The 22,354-nt window shown below is 48.6% G+C and overlaps 1 protein-coding gene across 3 annotated transcripts in view; it reads right to left on the bottom strand.

The window, feature by feature from the left end:
• LARP4 (La ribonucleoprotein 4) overlaps nt 1-22,354 on the bottom strand; it is a 308,397-nt gene that overhangs the window by 112,490 nt on the left and 173,553 nt on the right. For all 3 annotated transcript variants that reach the window (XR_013610958.1, XM_078688918.1, XM_078688919.1), the window contains one exon: nt 3,785-3,937. Coding sequence is in view for 2 of the 3 variants with exons in the window: in XM_078688918.1 (XP_078545044.1) it covers nt 3,785-3,937 (153 nt within the window). In the remaining variant the exon portion in view is untranslated. The remainder of the gene's footprint in view (nt 1-3,784; nt 3,938-22,354) is intronic.

The following is a 22,354-nucleotide window of genomic DNA, read 5'->3' as shown; positions in this document are numbered from 1 at the left end:
ATCTTGTTAGCCCCCACTTTTGACTGGAATTTGAAGTGGTTGTTTCGATTGTACTGCACAGGTTCCGTGCCAACCAGCCCCCCTGTGCCAGTGCTTCTTCCCTAGAACCTATCCACAATTTATTTATTTATTTTATTTATTCAATTTTTAGAGCGCACAAATACCCTTGCGGGTGTCTCGGCGCTAGTGTTACAGAATTCTCTCATAAGGTGGAAAGGTAGTGCTTATGCTGGGAACAACCACGTTTTAAGTTTCTTTCTAAACTGCAGAAGAGTGGGAGCAGTTTTTATATGGACTGGTAGTGTGTTCCAAAGCCTGGCCGTTGACGTGGTGAAGCATCTGTCTCCCCAGTTAGACTTTCTTGTCCGTGGGACTTTCAGCAAGTGGGCTGATGCTGAGCGTAGAGTTCTTGAGTACTCAGGTGGGGCAAAAGCTTTTTGTAGATATAGTGGGCCTTGCTTATTGGTGGCTTTATATGCTATGCATAGAGCTTTGAATTTGATACGGCTCCTGATAGGAAGCCAGTGTAGCTGTTTAATATACGGGGAGGTCGATGTAAATCTAGGAATCTTTAAAAGGATCCTGGCTGCGGAGTTTTGCACGGTCTGTAGTCTATTGAGGACTTTTTCTTGGGAGTTCAGTAGGAGTGAGTTACAGTAGTCTGTTCGAGAGAACACTAGTGTACTCATTAGCATTTTTCCCGCGGATGGAGGTAGGTATGGGAGTAGTTTTTTTATCCGTTTTAGAATAAAGAAAGCTGAAGATCCCACCGAATTGGCGTGTTGGAGAAAGGTCATCTTGTTATCAAAGATTACTCCCAAGTTGCGTACCTTAGTCACCGGCAGGGGGGGTGCACCGATTTGTGTTGGCCACCACTGAGGGGACCAGGTAGGTTGCAAATTCCCGAATGTCATCACCTCTGTTTTGTCAGAGTTTAGTTTCAAACAGTTGGATGACATCCAGGAACTTCTTGCCAGCATTCCCTCTAAAGTTAGCTGCGACCGACGTACCGTTGTTGTATACTGATAACACCAATTGTGTGTCGTCGGCATAGGTTGTCAGGGCAATTCCATATGATTTTATAACCCTCGCCAAGTCCGCAACATAGATATTAAAAAGCGTCTGACTTAGCGAGGAGCCCTGTGGTACTACGCAGGGGAGGAAGAATGTTTGGGAGGTGTAATTGGCCATTTTAACTGTCTGAGGCCGGTTTGCCAAGAACGAGGTTAGGAGCTCTTTGGCTTTGTTTTTAATTCCTAATGCCGAGATACGGTCGATCAGAGTGACATGATCGACCGTGTCAAAAGCCGCGGAGAGATCCAGGAGTATCAAAACCGCCGATCCTCCCTTGTCCATTGTGGCCCTTATCTCGTCTGCTGCTTTAAGCAGCGCTGTCTCCGTTCCGTGGCCTTTTCTGAACCCAAATTGGGTATCATCCAGTAGATTATTATCCTCAATAAATTTAGAAAGTTGCGTATTCATGACTTTCTCAAATATCTTGGCTGGGAATGGGAGACAGGCAATGGGTCTGTAGCTGGCAGGGAGAAGAGGGTCCAAGGATGTTTTTTTTAAAAGAGGTTTGATAATAGCCTCCTTCCAGACAGATGGATAGGTGCCTGTTAGGAACATTGTATTGCAGATTGAAGTTAGGGCAGGTGATATAGCTTCCGGGATGCGATTCATGATCATGGGCGGACATGGGTCAAGGGGGGAGCCCGATTTGGTGCAGGCCACAAGTTGTCGAATATGTTCCTGGGTGGTTGGTTCAAAGGCTACGAATTTTGATACTTTGGGGGTGGGGAGTGCCTTGGGTGAGGTGGCAAGGGAGGAGTGAGAGAAAGTTGAGAAGATGGAACTAACTTTTGTCTCGAAGAATTTGGCCAAAGTGTCCGAAAGAACCTGGGAACCCTCTAAACGCGGGGCCGGGGGATTAGACAGAAGGGTGACAGCCTGGAATAGTTCTCCTACCGAATTTTGTGCCTGGTTGATTTGAGATGAATAGTATAGGCTTGTTTCTGATATGATACGCTTTTTGTAGTTGGAGAGGGCGTTTTTGTAAGTTGTTTTGGCGTCGGGGCTAAAACTGCGGCGCCATTGCCTCTCTAAATTCCTGCAATATTGCCTCTGTAAACGTAAGGGTTCCGTGAACCATTGTGCAGAGGGGCGCTTCTTTCTCTTGCAATGAGAAATTTTAACTGGAGCTAATTTGTTGCATGCTGTATTTAGTAAGCTCAAGAAATTGGAGGAGGCTAGCGCCGGATCTTGTGTATCTGGTAGGGTGCTATCAAGCAACAACTCCTCTAGTAGGTTGATGTTAATATGTTTCCAGTCCCTGAACGGGACTGAACTGGAGGAGGTAGCTGGCAATATGGTCGGGGTAATATTTATAGAAAAGCAGACAGCTGCATGATCAGTCCAAATTAGGGGGATTACCTGGGTAACGAAGATATGAGGGATGCTAGTGAATAGCCCATCTAAGGTATGCCCCGCTTGATGGGTGGGTCCTTTTACCATTTGTAGAAGGCCGGCTGCTTCTAGGTCGTTAATTAGGAGTGATGTGTCAGGATCGTTTAGAGCTTCGAGATGAAAATTGGTACAATTGGTACTTCTACCCCCTGTAAGTCCTTACTAAGTGTCACCCTGGGTACCTATGGCCTGGAAGCTGAAAAGGGGCCCCTGGTAACCCCCTCACTAGAACCATGCCACTGCCCTTGCATTCCCCTGTGAAGGGAAAAACGACGAGGTAGACATGGCACCCTGCCTGGGTACCATGCCAACCAGCACTGCCTGTAAGTATAGGCAAGGCACCCCTCTCGCAAGCCTTACAGCCCTAAAGCAGGGTGCACTACACCACAGGAGAGGGCATACCTGCATGAGTAGATATGCCACTACAGTAATTAAATCCATTCTTAAGTATTGTGTCAGGGAAACCATATGGGGTACATGGGATGGAAACTCGACAACTCTAGTTCACCAGTAGCATGACAGCTTCACTGAAACCAGGAGGGTTTGGTACCAAACTGCTCCCGGCAATAAATCCACACTGATGCCAGTATGATATTTATTGAAACATGTACTCACAGGGCACCTCAGAGGACCCCCTTAAAACCTACAGACTTCAGTGTGGGCACTGACTGGCTTCAGGCAGCCTGCCACACACATGTTTCTGGACCCATGGGTGGAGAGCCTCTGCTCTCTGGAACCACGTTAAGGGTGGTTCTGTTAAAGGCAAATGTCTATAGCAATTCTCTTTGGACCTCAAAGCCTGCAAAGGGGCCTAAGGTCAGGCCTCCCCTCCCCCCTGTACCTTTACCAAGGCCCGCTAATTTATTTGCCTTCATTTCCCTTTTCTCTTACAATATATAGCAATTTTCCTGATAGGTAAACTCCAATTGGGGATTGATCCCCTAAAATTGGAGTGGTGTCCACATGGTAATCAATTTAATTTAGATTAATGAAGACCAGGTCAGTCTTAGATGTGAGATATCCTACTTAAGAGTTTAACATTGTGCACTGCTGGAAAATACATCCTTAAAAATCAATTTTATTCTTTCCGTGAATTCCAGTTCATTCACAGGGTACTGCTGCAAGTTAAGCACCCTCTGGCCATCAATCAAATATCAAAAATAATGTGACACCACAACCCTCATAACGTGCACTGGAAGAATTAGCTACCTAATCTTGGACTTTATCATTTTTGAGCCTAGCCAAGGTGAGAACCTTTTAGAGAAATGACAACTGAATAATTTGCAAAACACCCAGCGCGCTACTTATATCTCTTTACCTTGCAGATTCCTTTTACAATGTCAGACATTCTGCTCTCAAGGACTGGCTCCCCTGGGGGACTCGCCACACTGCCAGGCAAAGGAGGAAAATTGGATGCCAGCAAGTCAAACTTTGGTGTCTGAACCTTCACTTCCACAGGAGGTGCCGGTCGCTGCAATATGAAGTACATACATGAATTAGAACTTCCTAACACACTATTTCCTTTTTAGGTAGCACTCAGTTTGAATACATGACCAGAAGAGAACTTAAAAAAATTAATTCATGCCTTACAACGAGAAATAGATCAACAGTCTACAGGTGCTACTTAAAATACATGTATTTAATGTAAGTTGGATACAGCAAAGAGTGATGCCCCATTTTGTGCTTGAAGTGGATATTCAGGTTGACTTGGTCCTGCTGGCCCAGCAAAAGACAAACACACACACAGAAAATAACACATAAGTGACATAGTTAGGTGAAAATGTCAGTTAAATTGTAATGTATTAAGCTTAAAGAAAAATACACTGAAATTCCATAGTATAGTTAACTGAAGTAACTAACTCTTGTCCATGCCACTAATTAATCAGTGAGGTTATAGAACATGTCAAGAGGTTTTTAATAGGTGCAGTCTTAAGCAGTGATTGGCAAGGGCGCTCACTTAACTACAACCGGTTAATTTCAGTATTTAAGTTTAAAATGTTAAGCTTTAACAGACATTTTCACCAAACTATAATATCACTTCAATGAATTTCTCTTTTTTTTTAGCACAAGTAATATTTAATTACATTACCCAACTAGGCTCTGCCCCCAAGCCCCACTGGGTGACTATTTCCGACCACAGGGACTGACCAGTAGTCCAGTCCACCCACCACGCTGGGGCTGCAACCAGGCCACCCCCTCCCCCAAACTTAAGAAAAAAGTTATTTATGACCTTGAATTATGGGTTCTTGTAGCGAACTAATATTTTTCACATGCTATGGCCATAAGAAAAAACAAAATTTACTGGAGAGGGCAAAAGTGTAAAGGTTCACAGGGGAGTTTCCATGAGTCTAGTAAGAAATATACTGAAATTCCAAACCGGTGCTGGAGAACTCTGGGAGGGATGAGTTTTGAGGCCCTTCATGCAGTATTTAACTACTTGTATGCAGAAAAGGGAGCAGTATTTATAGTTTTGCATGTTTGAGACAATACTTGCTAAATGGTGCGATATTGAAGTCTAGGCAAGACTTGACTGTAGGTAAAGCAAGTAACAGATAATATAGTGGACCAGAGGTTGGGCGGATGGGCAAGGTGTAGGGGTATTGAAAAATGGAAAATCATTTCCAATTTGCTACGTAGAAGGCTTTTAGTAAGTATGCAGGACTTCAGTTATGATCATGTGTTCTTGTGGAAGACTTGGTTAATCGAACTCTAGGACCTCAGGTGCCTCTTCCATGCTCATGACTAGTTCAGCTCGTCATGAGCCGTGGAACGCTCGCATGCGGGGATAATTCCCCTGCTGTGCTGAGCGTTCCACGGCAGGTAATGCACCTGTGACGAGCTGAGCTCGTCATGAGCACAGGAGCGCCGTGCCTCATGACGAGCTCAGCTCGTCATGAGCATGCGGGCGCTGTGTGCGCCAACCTCCCCCCCCCCCCAGCACTGCGGGAAAATAACCCCCGCAGTGAAGGGGTTAAGCCGTTTTCCGGATCTCTAATTAGGCATGTTGGGGAGCTGGGGGGTGGGGTGGGAAGGGGTGGAGCGGGTTATTCACATTTATGAGTTGATCGAGATGGCTGACTGGTGAGGTGGGGCCTTTGAGGTCGGAGGCTTGCAGCATTTCCTGGACTGGGAAAGGCTGAAAAGCTTAAGCGAAGATACTTGACCAGCTTATCCAGAGTGCACTGCACAGACTGTGGCCCCTCGAGCCACAGTTTGGGAGTCTGAATTTACAGAAGTTGCAAATGGGTTCATTTGCCCAGTACTAAAGTCCTGAAAGCAGTGCAGTAGTACTAATGGATGGAGTTCTCTTATTGTAGATTTCTTGATGCATTCGGCTTACCAGGTCAGACAAGTTTTGTCCAAACTTGGAAGTTACTTCGCCGTGAGTTGAAAACAGTAGTGCAGCGCCCAATGCCATGTCTTTTGAGCAAGAAGTGGCAGTGGGCGGGAGTACCACCATACTTCTGGAGGTAATACATGGCTTTTAAGTCTGTTTTCTTTAGTACTATATTGCCCTGAATAAGGATAAGGAAGGCTTGAAGGGCAAGATGTATGGTGAGGAGACAGTATACGGATGTTGTGCCCCTGTTCTTTTAAGGTTTGATTCCTATTCTGAGGCAAACTCTCCAAAGGTGTGAACTGAGCCTTGTTGGAATTTTCCCCACTTGACGATGGGGGCAAAGTCATTCTTGTCTTTCATCCAACTACCCCTGTTGTCTCCATAAGATCGGTTCCTCAGGATCACTGGAGCGAGATGTCGATTGAATCCTCGTCACTGACTGTGGCTTTGGTTCAGATGGTGTCTTCTGGATCAACAGTGGCATCATAGTCAAAGGTGTTTTTGTCTTTGAGGTTTATCTTAAGGCTAGACGATCAAGGAGGTTCGATGTCCAGGATCAGGAGCAGCACTGAAGGCTTTAATCAATGCCAACCGGAACCCAAAGGCTGCAGAGGCTATTAAGATGAGTGAGTCAAAGAGCTTGATGTCAGAAGCTCCTTGGGGGATGTGCTGTAACTCTGCATGAGGCCTCCTTGAAGGCTTGTTGCGAGTGTCCGTGCCGACCACACTCAACCATTGCATAGGTCTTCAGATGAGGGCAGAGGCTGTTTAGATGAAGGGAATCACTTGCTCTTCCTCCTAGTCTGGGTAGGAGCAAAAGACCATCTCTGGACTGGGCGACGATTGATGAGACCCATTACAGAAAGGGTCAAAGTCCGCCCCTTCCCATCGCCAAGCAGAGGCTGTTCTCCAAATATGTCAGAGGCATCGTCAGAGGCTTGCTCCTGCACCTTCTGATGTGCCCTCTTCTCTCACCAATACTGAAGGTCGAGTGGAAGCTTGTCGTGGAGACTGTTTACATCCCTTGAGGTGGTCTGACCACAGATATTTGGCGTGGCAGTGGGGCTAGTACTCAAAATGGCATCTGCTCACCACCGTCAGTGCATTCTCTGTGCACAGACCGACAAGGGGTGCGGCTCAGAAAATGGCCAAAGAGCATAATAATCAAGAGTCAATTAATGAGTTTCTCTAGAGATTGATACGGAGAAGAACACGAACGACAATGGCATTCTTCAACAACTGGTGTCAAACTGCACAAACTGGGCCGGAGCTCAAGCGTGAAAAATGTGTCAAAACTCAGTGCCCCAGAATTGTATGTCGTAATCCGATGATGGAAAAAAACACAATCTGACATGGAGTTGGTGCCCATGAGCACTGCCAACTAAGAGGCGCTATAGTGCATCTCTAGACCATAAAAAACAACTTGCAAATGTCTAAGCCCAACACTAGATGGGAGAAGTATGCAGAGCAGGTCAATCTATAGTAATGTGCTACGGAACACAGTCATATTTTCTAAGGAACCATCAGTTTGTAGAGCTGTAAATTCAAACACTTATCATTCTCCTGCTATTTAGTGTTGGGTACTTGCATTTACAACGTGTTTTTCTTTGCAGAAATAGGAGTCACAAGAACGGTTTTGACTTCACCCTTGGTCCACAATGCACCAGCACATTGGCTCCATCTCAGATTTTTTTCTGTTCAGTGGACAAATAGTTTTAGTCGAGTGCAGCGTCTAAGGTAGTGTATCGCACACAGTAAAAAAGTAAAAAAGGGAAACTTGTGGTAATCGCTAGTTTCCAGGAAGGACAGTGGGCTCCTGTGAATCTACAGAACTACACACTGCGTAAAAACACATTCTGTGGATACTTCAAACCATAGATTCCTCACTTTCTGAATATTTCCCAGGTGTCAGACTGGATCTAAAATTCAAAAGCAGAGCTCCTGTGCACTGGAAGGTGGAGTCGTGAAGTTTCATAAGAGCCACCCAGGTCGCTGTCAGTTGCTTTCTAAGGCTTTTCCACACCCTCAGATACAGCCAATCAGCAAATTGTTATCAATATGCAAAACAATTTGGAACCTTTTTAAATGTGAAAAGATTCTATAGAACACTGAGGAAGGAGGGGTAATTAGGAATTTACGCTTAAAATATCCATCAGAAAAAGCATTATTCAAGGTAATTAACTTGCTCTTCTAATGGATTCTTCTAACCGCAGATTCTTCACCATGTGAATAGGTATCAAAGCAGTAGATACTCAGCTGGTGATCTGTGGAATGGCTCAGACCCAATAGTCTTGATGGACCCCTAAATGTGAATGTCTGATTGGCCTACACCCAACTAGCGTAAGCAAACCAGTTTCTAAAGTCTCTACTTTATGTTGTCAGGGGTACCCAAGGCCCGTAAGTTAAGAGTGTTCTCTCGGAGAATGCAGCATGTGTGGAACTGCAGGATGGGTAAACGAAAATAGGCGCAAGTAGTTGTCCTCTAGGTGCAAACCACAGTACAATCTCTCGGATCCAGGGCAGACAGAACCTGGGACAACAAATATCTTTAATTAGTCCTTCAGAAAGGAGGCGTCAAGGGTTTGGAGCTGTAAAATATTGAATATGCTACTTACCAGTATGCATCTGTTCTTGGCATGTAGGGCGGCTAACATTCATATCTATTGCATAGATCGCCGCCTAGTGTTGGGTCCGGATGATTGCACATTGTTGTCCTGGAAGAGTCTTCGAAGTATCACGAGATAGGTGGCTCCTCCCCTGGACTACAGCGCGCATGGGCATCGACTCCATCCCCAGATTGTTTTTAGCCATTGTGGCAGAGATGGAGTGAAATAGTGTAAAGGATGTCCATGCTAATGATGAATGCAAGAGAGTATCTGCAGCCGCTACGGGCACCGGGGAGGAGGACGGGCGATATGAATGTTAGCAGCCCTACATGCCAAGAACAGATGCATACTGGTAAGTAGCATATTCAGTTTGAGGCATGTGGGCTGCTAAATTCATATCTATTGCATAGAATACATAGCAGTCCCTCCATTAAGGGCGGTTGCCCGTGCCAGCTGCAGAAGCTTGAAAAAGTGTCTTGAGAACAGCCTGTCCTACAGCTGCTTGCTGTTTGGAATGCACAGACACAGTAATGTTTGGTAAATGTGTGTGGTGTAGACCATGTGGCTGCTCTACAAATGTCTTCCAAAGGAATGTTCCCCAGGAAAGCCATGGAGGCCCCCAACTTGCGTGTGGAGTGCGCCCTTGGGGGTATTGTTAAAGTACGCTTAGCCTTTTGATAACAGATTTGAATGCACTTAACAATCCATCTGGCTATTCCGGCTTTGGAAATGGGGTTGCCTTTGTGGTGTGCTGAGAAGGCAACAAAAAGTTGTTGTGTTTTCCTAAAGTGTTGTGTTCTGTCAATGTAGTACATCAACGCTCTCCTAACGTCCAATGTATGAAGCATTCTTTCCGCTACTGTTTGTGGGTTTTGGAAGAATGCGGGCAGGTCAATAGTTTGGTTGATATGAAACTGTGACACCACCTTAGGAAGGAATTTGGGGTTAGTGCGGAGCACTACCCTGTTGGAATGTATTTGGATGAATGGCTCTTGGATTGTGAGCGCTTGCAGCTCACTAACACGTCTGAGCGAAGTAATAGCAATGAGAAAAGCCACCTTCCATGTTAGAAATTGAATTTCGCAGGAGTGCAGTGGCTCGAAAGGTGGGCCCATCAGCCTAGTGAGGACCACATTGAGGTTCCACACTGGAGCTGGTGGTGTTCTTGGAGGAATGACTCGCTTCAGTCCCTCTAGGAAGGCTTTAATGGCAGGCACCCTGAAAACAGAGAGATGCTGCCTATTCTGGAGATAAGCTGCTATGGCGGATAAAAGTATCCGAATGGAAGCGTACGCTAGATTGCATTTGTAAAGATGTAACAAATAGCAGATGATGTTAGGAATGGATGCATCTAGCGGGTTGATATCGTGGTTTGTACAGTAAATGACAAACCGCTTCCATTTTGCCCCATAGCAAGCTCTGGTAGTGGGCTTTCTTGCCTCCCGGATGATGTCCATGCATTCTGGAGGCAGGTTGAGGTAGCCAAATTCTAAGACCTCAGGAGCCAGATCGCCAGATTGAGCGGTTGCGGATCCGGATGCTGGATGTCGCCATGGTTCTGCGTCAAGAGCCTGGATGTGAGATGCAGCCTTTGATGCGGTACCACGGACAGTTCTAGAAACGTGGTGTACCATGGTTGGCGTGCCCATGTTGGAGCAACTAGGATGAGAGTCATAGAGTGTCGCTTTAGCTTTCTTGCCACCAGCGGAATGAGAGGCGCTGGGGGAAAAGCATACGCAAATTTGCCGGACCAGTTAATCCATATCGCATTTCCTTGCGATTCCGGGTGAGGGAACCTGGCGGCAAAGCTTTGGCATTTTGCGTTTTCCCTTGTGGCAAACAGGTCTATCTCTGGATGACCCCACTGCTGGAAGTACGGGTGGAGTACTGATGGATGTATCTCCCACTCGTGCATTTGATGGCTGTATCTGCTGAGCAGATCCGCCATCTGATTGTCCTTGCCCGGGAGGTGTTCCGCCATGAGGAAAATGTTCCTCTGAATGGCCCACTTCCACATGCTCTGAGCCAGATGAGACAGCTGTGGCGAGTGAGTACCTCCCTGCTTTTGGATGTAGTACATTGCTGTCATGTTGTCCGTCCGGATTAACACGACTTTGTTGCACAGATGTACTTTGAAGGATTTTAGCGCCATGAAGATTGCCATCAATTCCAGGTAGTTTATGTGCAACTTCTGTTGCTGAGCGGACAACAGCCCCTGCACAGTGTAGTGGAGCACATGAGCTCCCCACCCTTGGAGAGATGCGTCCGTTGTTAGGATAATCTGTGGCACTGGCTCTTGGAACGGTCGTCCCTTGCAAAGGTTGTGTGGATTCCACCAATGGAATCACCAATGGAATTGTATGCCCGACCGGTCACCAACACTAGGTCTGTCAGTTGTCCTTGAGCCTGTGTCCACTGATTTGCCAAGCATTCTTGGAGCGGACGCATGTGCAACCTCGCGCGCGGGACTATGAAGATGCAGGAGGCCATCATGCCTATCAACTGCATGAACACTCTCGCTTGTAGGGAGTGTTGCGGTCTGAACCTCTGGATCAGCGATTGAATGTTATCGATCCTGACTGGGTTTGGCTGAGCCATAGCAGTCAGGGTGTTTATTGTCGCGCCCAGATACTGCCGCACATGGGCTGGTTGAAGGTGCGACTTTGGGTAGTTTAGCGAGAACCCCAGACTGTGAAGGAGGTGAATAGTGTGGGACATGTCCGCGGCGCACTGTTGTTCCGACTTTGCTTGAACAAGCCAGTCGTCTAGGTACGGGTAGACATGTATGTTCTGCCTCCTGAGGTGCGCCGCCACTGTCGCCAGACACTTTGTAAACACTCTGGGGGCAGTAGTCACCCCGAAGGGTAGGACTTTGAACTGATAGTGCCTGTTTTGAATGGTGAACCTGGGGTACCTTCTGTGGGATGGGTGGAGTGGGATGTGGAAATAAGCATCCTTGAGGTCCAAGGTTGCTAGGAAATCCCCTTGGTTTAGCAGGGGAAGAATCTGTTGCAGTGTCAGCATGTGAAAGTGTTCTGACAGTATATACATGTTGAGGGGGCGTAGATCCAGAATGGGTCTGAGGGATCCGTCCTTTTTTGGGATGAGGAAGTACAGGGAATAGACTCCTGTTCCTTCCTCCTCCACTGGTACGAGTTCGATTGCGCCTTTTTGCAGCATCCCCACAACTTCCTGCTGCAATAAGTGCAAGTGCTCTGCCGACATATGACGGTGTCTTGGGGGAATGTTGGGAGGAGTGGATGTTAACTCCAAACAATAACCGTACTGGATAAGTTTTCTCACCCACCTGTCTGTGGTGATGGATGTCCAGACTGGCAGGAACTGTTGGAGTCTCCCCCCGACAGGTGTTGGATGGTCGGGGGGCAGTGACAGAGAGTCACTGTTTGTTGGCGGCAGAGAGGAACGGGAGTTGTTGTTCCCTCTGCCCCTGCCCTTGGCACTGTTACCTCTGTAACCCCCCCTACCCTGCTTGGGGTACGAGGATTGTGCACCACCTTTTGCGAATTGTGTTTGCTGACCCAAGTGTCCTCTGGTAACACCACGTGCTCCTGAGCGACGAAAAGTGCTTCCCCTGAATTGTTGAGACTGAAGCGCCCCCATGGACTTAGCAGTCTCATTGTCCTATTAATCTTTTCAAGGGTGGTGTCAACATCTGGACCAAACAGTCTGTCAGGATTGACGGGCAGGTTGAGTATTGTTGTTTGAATGTCGGGTTTAAATCCAGATATGCGAAGCCATGCTTGTCGCCTTAACATGACGCTAGTGTTAATTCCCCTAGCCGCTGTATCAGCCACATCAAGTGCACACTTTATTGCACCGTTTGAGATGAGCTTTCCCTCTTGTATGAGCATTTCGGCTGCTTCCTTAAATTCATCAGGTAGGTGTTGAAGGAGCTGTTCTAGGGTGTCGTAATGCGCCCTATCGTATCGTGCCAATAGTGCCTGTGTGTTTGCTATACGCCAGATATTGGCAGCCTGCGCAGCCACCCTTTTGCCGGATGCCTCAAGCACTTTCGACTCCTTGTCTGGGGGAGGAGCTTCACCCGTTGTTTGGGAGTTTGCCCTTTTGCGGGCATTGGCGACCACCAACGAATCCAGGGGCAACTGTCCCCGAATATATGCAGGGTCCCCAGGTGCTGGCCTGTATTTCTTCTCGATACGTGGGTTCACCACTCTTGCCCTGGTAGGTTCCTTAAAGATCTCTGGGGCATGTTTAAGGACACCTTTGAGCATAGGAAGTATTTTAACTGTTCTTTCTGAAACAGAGAAAGTGTCAAACAAAAAAATCTTCCTCCACCGGGTCAGCATGCATGTCCACATCATGATTTGCAGCTGCCCGCTCTATCAAAGCATTAAATGCTGCTGAATCCTCTGTTGGTGATGTACGTGCCCCAAAACCCTGTGGATCTTGTACCATCTGATGTCCACCATGGTCCCCAGTGTCGTCATATGAGTCCTGTTGAACATCAGGGTCATTGTCAACTGGGAAATTGTACTGGTCATCTTGGTCCTCATCCTCTCCTCCTGATTGGTTGGGGGAAGGTGATGTACTCCTTCTTGGTGTTGGGAGAATAGGTTCAACAAGGGCAGGAATGTCCTGTGCCGGCCTTTTCTTTTTTAGTGGAATGACATAGGATTCCAGTGGTTGGGAAGTGATTTTCCTCTTGTAGAGGGTCAATTTCCCCGTTTGGGCATCGATGTAATGCTCAGATTGGTCTTCTGAGGCTTGATGTCGATCCAAGCGGCTTTTTTGCGTTGAAGGTTCCGACGTGTCAGCGATTTTCGGCACCGATCTGGGTGCAAATGCCTTCGGTGCCACCTTAGGTGGCAGAGTGTAGAGAAGCTTGGTCGAGGTCTTTGGAGGTGTGTCCACCGATGTCGGAGCCGACGGCGTGAGAGCCGTTGACGACAAAGTCTTCTCCCGAATATGTTTGAGGGAGTCGGTGACCTGCTTTGTGAAGGAAGCAGAGGGTTTTGTAACAGACGACCGATGTTCGGTAGTGTCGGAGTCCCTCGGTGTCGACGAGTATTCCGTTGACGAATCTTCGGCTCTAACGGGTCGCGTCTCCGTTGTAGCCTTTGGCACCAACGCCGTTGCTGCAGATCCGGCATCTTTGTGCCGATGCGTAGTGCCTCCGGTCTTCGGGTCGTGGCTTTTAGTCGACTTTGATTCGACTGTGCGTTTACTTGTAGGCGCCGTAGTGGCGTCCGAAGGCGTGTCAACAGTCTTGGAAGTCCGCGCCGGAGCAACCGTGCTCGACACTTGATGGACGGCCTTCTTAGAGGATGGTTCCTTGGGCACCTTTTGCGGCGCTGTCGACTCGACAGCCTTCTTCGACTTCTGTGGGCCGGAGGGCGACAGAGTCGATGAAGGAGCAGGCTTCGATATTTTTTGTTGGACGTCGGCCATTTTAGGTGCCGTCGAATCCGAAGGTTTTGGTTTCGATACATGCAATGGCGGCTCCGCTTGAGTGTCCATGGCCGGGCCAGAGGCGGGGCCGGGGATAGCGGTGCAGGGTTGTGGGTAAGGCAGAGTGGCGATCCCGTGACCTGAGCCTGAGTCATGTAGCTTTCGGGGCATAGCTCTTCCTCTGAGCTATCTTCCGCGGCCCCATAAACTTCTTCGTCGTCCCCTACCTCCTCGACGTATTCAAGGTATTGGCCCTGTCCTTCGACGTGGTCTTCGGGATCGGCCTGGACCTCCGTCGACGGTGGTGAAATCTGAAGATGATGGCTACCGCCTTCTTCTGCGGGGTCGTCGAATATGTTGTCGGGTGCCGGAGTCGCTCGCTGGGCCTCGAGGCAGGCCGCGCGCCGATGCTTGAGCGTCTTCTTTGACCTGAACTTAGAGCAGGCCATGCAGTTATCCTCGTTGTGGTCCGGCGAGAGGCATTTATTACAGACCGGATGCACATCGATATGTGGATATTTGGATCCACAGACGGGGCAGAACTTGAACGGGCTCCGCTCCATGTTCAGTACGTCGGGGTCTTGCTGCGACGAGAGGGCCTCGATGTCCGAAGAGTTCCTCGACTCCGCAGAATTCCAGCTCAGAGAGCCGGACGATGCTCGAGACCGTACGCAAACAATACCGACGCAGGTAACGAAGGCCTGTTGGCCTGAAGAACAAATATTTTCGGTTCCGACACGGAGAGACGTCGAAACCACATCCGAACCCAATGGCGGAAAAAAACAATCTGGGGATGGAGTTGATGCCCATGCGCACTGTAGTCCAGGGGAGGAGCCACCTATCTCGTGATACTTCGAAGACTCTTCCAGGACAACAATGTGCAATCATCCGGACCCAACACTAGGCGGCGATCTATGCAACAGATATGAATTTAGCAGCCCACATGCCTCGAACGAGTAAGGCACTGTGAGAAGTGCCATCTTTCTTGCATTGGTATGCCCTCACTTTTTTCTGAACTGCTGATGTGCTTTGACTGAGTGTGCCCTGGGTTCCTGCCAACCAGGTACCCAAGGCCTGTGTTCCTTCCCTAAAACGGTGTTGAAACAAACCCAATTGGCATCTATGGCCACCTATCAGCCCCTAGTAAATGGTACCCCAGGTACCCAGGGCATGGTCACCAGAGAAGAAACCCCCCCCCCCCCCCCCGAGGACTGCAGCACTGATTGTGCCACCCTCAGAGGCCCTGTACCCCGACACTCAGCCTGCCAAGGCAGTGTGTGGGTAAGTACAGAACTAAACAAGGAGTCGACATGGCAAACATCCCTGTGTGCCATGCCCACAGAACCCACTGCCCTGGCATACTTCAGTCACCGCTCTAGCTGGCTGCCCTATGCCAGAGGTGTGGGCCCAGGTGCATGAGCCCTGTGCTCTTACAGTACCCAGGGCCATTCCTGGGCACTGTAAGTACAGTGATGCCATTAAGAGTATATGGTGCTGGGAGGTTGTCATTACGAACTCCACAGCACCATAATGGCTACACTTAAGACTGACCAGTTTGGTACCAAACTTCTCAGCACATTAAACCCGCACTGATGCAGTGTGGGATTTAATGTAAAATGCACCAGAGGGCATCTTAGAGATGCCCCCTGAAAACCTAACCTACAATCCACGTCTGGGCTGAGTGGCTGCAGAGGCTGCCACACAGCAGACACGTTGCTGGACCCCTGGGTGGAGAGCCCACGCTCTCCTGGGCCTGCAACAATGCACATCCTGGGTGAGGTGCTAGGTCTCCTCCCTCAGGATGGGCAGGGGGAAGCTTCAAAGGCATGCTGCCTCTGAGCTTCTCCAGACCATTTGCTGTACCCAGCAACTGGCCCCCACCAGTTCTGACCCCCACTCTGGCCGGAAAAGCTACGTCAGGAAGGGGGGTGTGCCAGCCTGTGCCAACCCCACTCCTCGGGTGGGGGAGACTAGGTGAAGCACGACCCCGGGCTCTGGCCATCTTGAAGATGGGGAGCTCTGCCCAATTACAGCTGAGCTCCTGTCCCCCTCCCACAGGAGAGGAGCAGGCTAGGGGGTGTACCCACCCCAGGACAGGGACTGCCCCTATTGGTCCCTGCCCTTGCCCTACCTGTAAGGCCCCTAAATTCAGTATTTAGGAGCTCCCTGAACCCTACTTCCTCATATCCCGATAAGAAAAGAAGAAAGAAGATCAAGAGGAAGAGGACACACCGCGCAGCTGCCAACAGGACGACAACAACTGGCTTGGCCCCAGCTCTACCGGCCTGTCGACCCTGGAACCTGCCTATCCCCGGCGACTCCTGCGAACAGCAACCTTGGGACACCCAGAGGACCTGCTTTCTTTGACCCTCCTCAAGATTGGGACTCCCATCAGCAGAGGCTCTGCTGCAACAAAACCCCTAGTGCCAGCCAGGAAGCCCGAACCAGCCCACTCTGTGCCCAGCCCATGCCAGAGTGAACCAAGACCACGAGGACGTCCCCCCGGCGACTGCGACTCAAAGTCCAGTGCCCAAAGACCCTCCTCGACGAACCAGACGATGCTTGCAGACTCAGAACCAGGGGTCACTCCAACCGCGACCAGCTGAGGGTAAGCTTTTCCGACACCCAAAGACACCCCTGCACCCGGCGCCCTACAGCCCCCTGTGCCTCCCTTTGGGGTACCTACCTGTGCTCCAAGATCCCAACTTCCCTCTCGAAGTGCTGATCGCACTTGGAGAGTCTCAGTCCCCGAGCCTGCAACCTTTGTTCCTTTTTTCCTTTTCGACCTTTCCCATTGGATAACATTGAGCGCCCGACGGCTCAAAATCACCCAGCCGCCCGAGTGTCGCTGGCTGTGCCACCTTTGCCCTATCCTACTTCACCCTTTGCCCTGAGCAAGTGACTAGTAGCCCAGCTCCCAGAGCCGCATGGCCTGCTAGCCACCAGCCACCAACCGGAGGCCCCCTGACCCGCATTGGATAACATTGGGCCCAACTACCTCTGCACCCGGCCGCCCCTGTGCCGCTGTGGGTGAACCAACTGTACCTACTGGACCCTAGGAGACCCCTGTGTCTATGCCTAGAACCATAACTTCAAGAGTCAAGTACTCGCCTGGAAACCGGTAACTCACTTACCTGCCATTGAACAACATTGACTGGCTTGACTCGAAAAATCTTCTAAGTGTGAAGTTTTGGAAACTAACAATATTCATATAAAATCACCCGAATTCCAAAATACTCACCTGTGATCAGGAGAGAAGCTAGTACTGTACCTTGTAGCCCAGTACTGAATCGCAAAAGTAATCCTTGCCGGGTTTACTAGCAATCTGTATTTTCTCCATAGAAATCCATTGTCTTTATGAAATTTCTTCCAAGTGTCTACTTTTGAAAACTTGAAATATTCTCTAAAAATCATACGAAATACTGAAACAGAATTACCTACCTGTTTTAAGTTGAGACCCCCGTGCTGGACCTCGGGAAACCAGTACTGGATTACAAAAGTAACGAGTTCGTACTTTACCTGCAACCTGAATTTTCTCCCATTGGATAACATTGCCAGATTTTCATTGAAAAGTTTCAAAATGTGAATTTTTAAAACTGCTTTATATTTCTGAGAAAATCACTGCAATACCTAAAAGTTTTTACTAAATTGGTTTCAGCTTAGACCCCAGGACTGAATCTAGACTCCAGTCCTGGAACTACCAAAGTAAATCGACAAAGTAATCAACTGTATTCATATGTTGAAAACCTATGTGTGCTATAGTGTGTTTAGAATTGTGTTCCCTACTGCAACCCCTGTACCTATTGTGTTCACAAAGTTCATTGCCTCTTTGCACAGTAATTACATGAGTACTCAGAGAAAAGTATACTTTTATGTCCTTTGGTTCTAAAAATAAAACTATCTTTTTGATATAAAAACAATTGGCCTTGAGTGTGTGAAATACTTTGCTGGCTGAGTGTGTACAACACATGCTTTACACTGTCCTCTGGTACTGCCTTACTGCTCGACCAAGCTACCCCTTTTGAGAGTAAGTCAGTCCTGACTTGAACCTCTGTTATACCTCTGGGGTTGGTGGACTATACACACTGTACCTCATTCTGGTCCAGTATATATAGAGCCACTTTCTCACAGGCACCCATTCTTCTTCTGCACGATGAACTAGTGGGAGCAAAATCTTGGATCTATTTCCGGCTCTGTAACCCTTTCTAGGAGTCCTCTGGCCAAAATAGTCTACACTACAAGAAGCTAGTTAGAAGGGTGCTCTTTCACAAACGTTCGGATGCGGATAGTAGAAACAGCAGCAGATCGGAAAGCAATAGCAGGGCATAGACCCCACTGAATGAAATGCAGGACTCATCTGTCAAAGTAATACGTTGCAGCCCTTGGAGAAAATGTCTGATCCGGTTTCCAACAGGGTACTCGTGTGCCACTAAGGGTAAACATAAGTGGTTTGGAGGTGCTGCCCTTGAGGTTGGAGACCGGGAAGGTAATTGCCTGCTCGATACTTCAGCCCGAATGGGCTGGGGTGTCTCGTGCAGGAACGGTGGGCCTTGGCTTTGCCACGACACAAGTCCTCTGGAGTAGACCCAAAAAAAGACAAAACTGCAAAAGAGATGGTCTAGCAGGAGGACCAAGGAACTTACTTTCAAACTTTCCAGGGTATAACCAGTCTTTAACAAATAGGTAAGATCCGTCAAAAGATGGACAGATGCACGGTCTACAAGTCACCAGAGAAGATCGTGAGTCTCATCCTCAAGTGACTCCGAAGCATCTCTGCTTTGCCCAAGCAACTAGTGTCCAGGCTAAGAATTGAATATGCTACTTACCAGTATGCATCTGTTCTTGGCATGTAGGGCTGCTAACATTCATATCTGTAGCATAGATCGCCGCCTAGTGTTGGGTCCGGATGATTGCACATTGTTGTCCTGGAAGAGTCTTCGAAGTATCACGAGATAGGTGGCTCCTCCCCTGGACTACAGTGCGCATGGGCATCGACTCCATCCCCAGATTGTTTTTAGCCATTGTGGCAAAGATGGAGTTTAACAGTGAAAGTGATGGCCATGCTAGAGATAAAATGTAAGAAAAGTCTGCAGCCGCTACGGGCGCCGGGGAGGAGGGCGGGCAATATGAATGTTAGCAGCCCTACATGCCAAGAACAGATGCATACTGGTAAGTAGCATATTCAGTTCGAGGCATGTGTGCTGCTAAATTCATATCTGTAGCATAGAATATATAGCAGTCACTCCATTAACGGCGGCCGCCCGTGCCAGCTGCAGAAGTCTGAAAAAGTGTTTTAAGAACAGCCTGTCCTACAGCTGCCTGCTGTTTGGAATGCACATCTACACAGTAATGTTTGGTAAACGTATGTGGTGTAGACCATGTGGCTGCCCTACAAATGTCTTCCAAAGGAATGTTACCCAGGAATGCCATGGAGGCCCCCAACTTGCGTGTGGAGTGTGCCCTGGGGGGGACCGTTAAAGTGTGCTTAGCCTTCTGATAGCAAATCTGAATACACTTAACGATCCACCTGGCTATTCCTGCTTTGGAAATGGGGTTGCCCTTGTGCTGGGCTGCGAAGGCAACAAAAAGTTGCTGTGTCTTTCTAAAAGGTTGTGTTCTGTCAATGTAGTACATAAGCGCTCTTTTGACATCAAGCGTATGGAGCATCCTTTCTGCTACAGTTTCTGGGTTGGGAAAGAATGCGGGCAGTTCGATAGTTTGATTGACATGAAACTACGACACCACCCTAGGGAGAAATTTGGGGTTAGTGCGCAGCACCACCCTGTTTGAATGAATTTGTATAAATGGCTCTTGGATGGTGAGCGCCTGTAGCTCACTAACACGTCTTAGAGACGTTATGGCAATGAGAAAAGCCACTTTCCATGTGAGGAACTGAAGCTCACATGAATGCAGAGGTTCAAATGGGGGACCCATCAGTCTGGTGAGCACCACATTGAGGTTCCACACAGGAGCTGGCGGGGTCCTGGGAGGGATGACCCGCTTCAGCCCTTCCAGGAATGCTTTAATGGCAGGCACCCTGAAGACAGATGCTGCCTGTTTTGGAGATAAGCCGCTATGGCGGATAAGTGTATCCGAATGGAAGCGTATGCTAGATTGCATTTGTAAAGATGCAACAGATAGCAGATGATATTAGGAATGGATGCATCGAGCGGGTTGATAGCGTGCTCTGTACAGTAGATGACAAACCGCTTCCATTTCGCTGCATAGCAAGCTCTGGTAGTGGGCTTCCTTGCCTCCCGGATGATGTCCATGCATTCAGGGGGCAAATCAAGGTAGCCAAACTCTAAGACCTCAGGAGCCAGATCGCCAGATTGAGCTGCTGCGGATCTGGATGCTGAATGTCGCCATGGTTCTGCGTTAAGAGCCGGGGTGTGAGGTGCAGTCTTTGATGCGGTACCACGGAGAGTTCAAGGAACGTGGTGTACCACGGTTGTCGCGCCCACGTTGGAGCAACTAGGATGAGCGTCAGCGAGTGTTACTTGAGCTTTCTTGCCACTAGCGGAATGAGAGGCGCTGGGGGAAAAGCGTACGCAAATCTGCCTGACCAGTTCATCCATATCGCATTGCCCTGCGATAGAGGGTGAGGGAACCTGGCGGCAAAGCTTTGGCATTTTGCGTTTTTCTCCGTGGCAAACAGGTCTATCTCTGGATGACCCCACTGCTGGAAGTACGGGCGGAGTACTGATGGATGCAACTCCCACTCGTGCATCTGGTGGCTGTACCTGCTGAGCAGATCCGCCATCTGATTGTCCGTGCCCGGGAGGTGTTCCGCCATGAGGAAGATGTTCCTCTGAATGGCCCACTTCCACATGCTCTGAGCCAGATGAGACAACTGTGGAGAGTGCGTACCTCCCTGCTTTTGAATGTAGTACATGGCTGTCATGTTGTCCGTCCGGATCAACACGACTTTGTTGCACAGATGTACTTTGAAGGACTTGAGTGCCATGAAGATTGCCATCAGCTCCAAGTAGTTGATGTGCATCTTCCTTTGTTGCGTTGTCCATAGTCCCTGCACCGTATAGTGGAGCACATGAGCCCCCCATCCCAGGAGAGATGCGTCCGTTGTTAGTGTAATCTGTGGCACAGGCTCCTGGAACGGTCGGCCCTTGCAAAGGTTGTGTGGATTCCACCAATGCAGAGAGCTGTATGCCCGACCCGTCACCAACACTAGGTCGTTTAGCTGTCCTTGAGCCTGAGTCCACTAATGCGCTAAGCATTCTTGGAGCGGACGCATATGGAGTCTCGCGTGCGGGACTATGAAGATGCAGGAGGCCATCATGCCTATCAACTGCATGAACACTCTCGCTGGGAGTGAGTGTTATGGTCTGAACTTTTGGATCAGCGCCTGGATGTTGTCGATCCTTGCTGGGTTTGGCTGAGCTGTGGCAGCCAGAGTATTGATCGTCGCGCCTAAATACTGCCACACATGGGCTGGCTGGAGGTGTTACTTCGGGTAGTTCAGTGTAAATCCTAGACTGTGAAGGAGGTGAATGGTGTGGGACATGTCTGCGGCGCACTGCTGGGCTGACTTTGCCTGCACGAGCCAGTCGTCCAGATAAGGGTAGACATGTATACTCTGTCTCCGAAGGTGTGCCGCCACTGTCGCCAGACATTTTGTGAACACTCTGGGAGCAGTGGTCACTCCGAAGGGGAGTACCTTATTTATTTTGAGAGTTTTATACAGCGCGAACAAGATCTTTGCAGATATCAGAGCGCTTTACAAGTAAAAATACAAAGTAAAGAAGCGTATATACAAAGTAATATATGAGGTAGTTAGGTACAAGGTGCTAGTTACATAGGTGGGTCAAAGGACATGAGGTAGGTCACAGGTGTGGTAGTGTAGGTACACTGAGTATAGACAAACAATTGCGTCAATAGCATAAAGTGCAATAACAAGGAGCATATACTTGCTTAAGCGTGTTTAGAGTATTTAGAGTTTAAAGGTGGGCCAAGTTGAGGTGGGTGTGTGCAGGATGTATAGTCCCACAGGTGCGACAGTAGAAGGGAAGTAAGGATCGTTGAGGTGGAGAGGGTAAAGTGTGCAAAGTCAACCAGGTGCGTCAACAATATAACAATATACATAATCAACCAGGTGCATCAAACATTATAACAAAATACAAAGAGTGAGCGTATACAATTACGTAATTTGATAATACGGGGTACAATAGGCCAAGGTCGGGCAGGACTTACAGAGCAGATTCATGAGTGATACGGAGTAATAGGTCATGTGTATTTTGCCATGAGGATCGCTTTAACTTCTTTCTTAAAGATTGTGTTGGAGGAGATGAGCCTTGTTTCAGGAGGGAGTGAGTTCCAGATCCTGGGTGCCATTCCTGAAAAGGAGCGTTTATACGTTTTTTCCTTCCGAAATCTTCGAGGTTTCAGCAAAAGATTGTTTGTGCTCCTAGTAGTTCGGGAGCCACCCGAAATTGTCAACTTTTGAGTGAGGTAGGCGGGTGAATTCAGATGCACAGCCTTGTGTGTCATGCAT

The sequence above is a fragment of the Lissotriton helveticus genome, chromosome 1_1, assembly GCF_964261635.1.
Source record: "Lissotriton helveticus chromosome 1_1, aLisHel1.1, whole genome shotgun sequence".
Taxonomy (NCBI): domain Eukaryota; kingdom Metazoa; phylum Chordata; class Amphibia; order Caudata; family Salamandridae; genus Lissotriton; species Lissotriton helveticus.
This window is presented reverse-complemented; position numbering and strand designations above follow the sequence as displayed.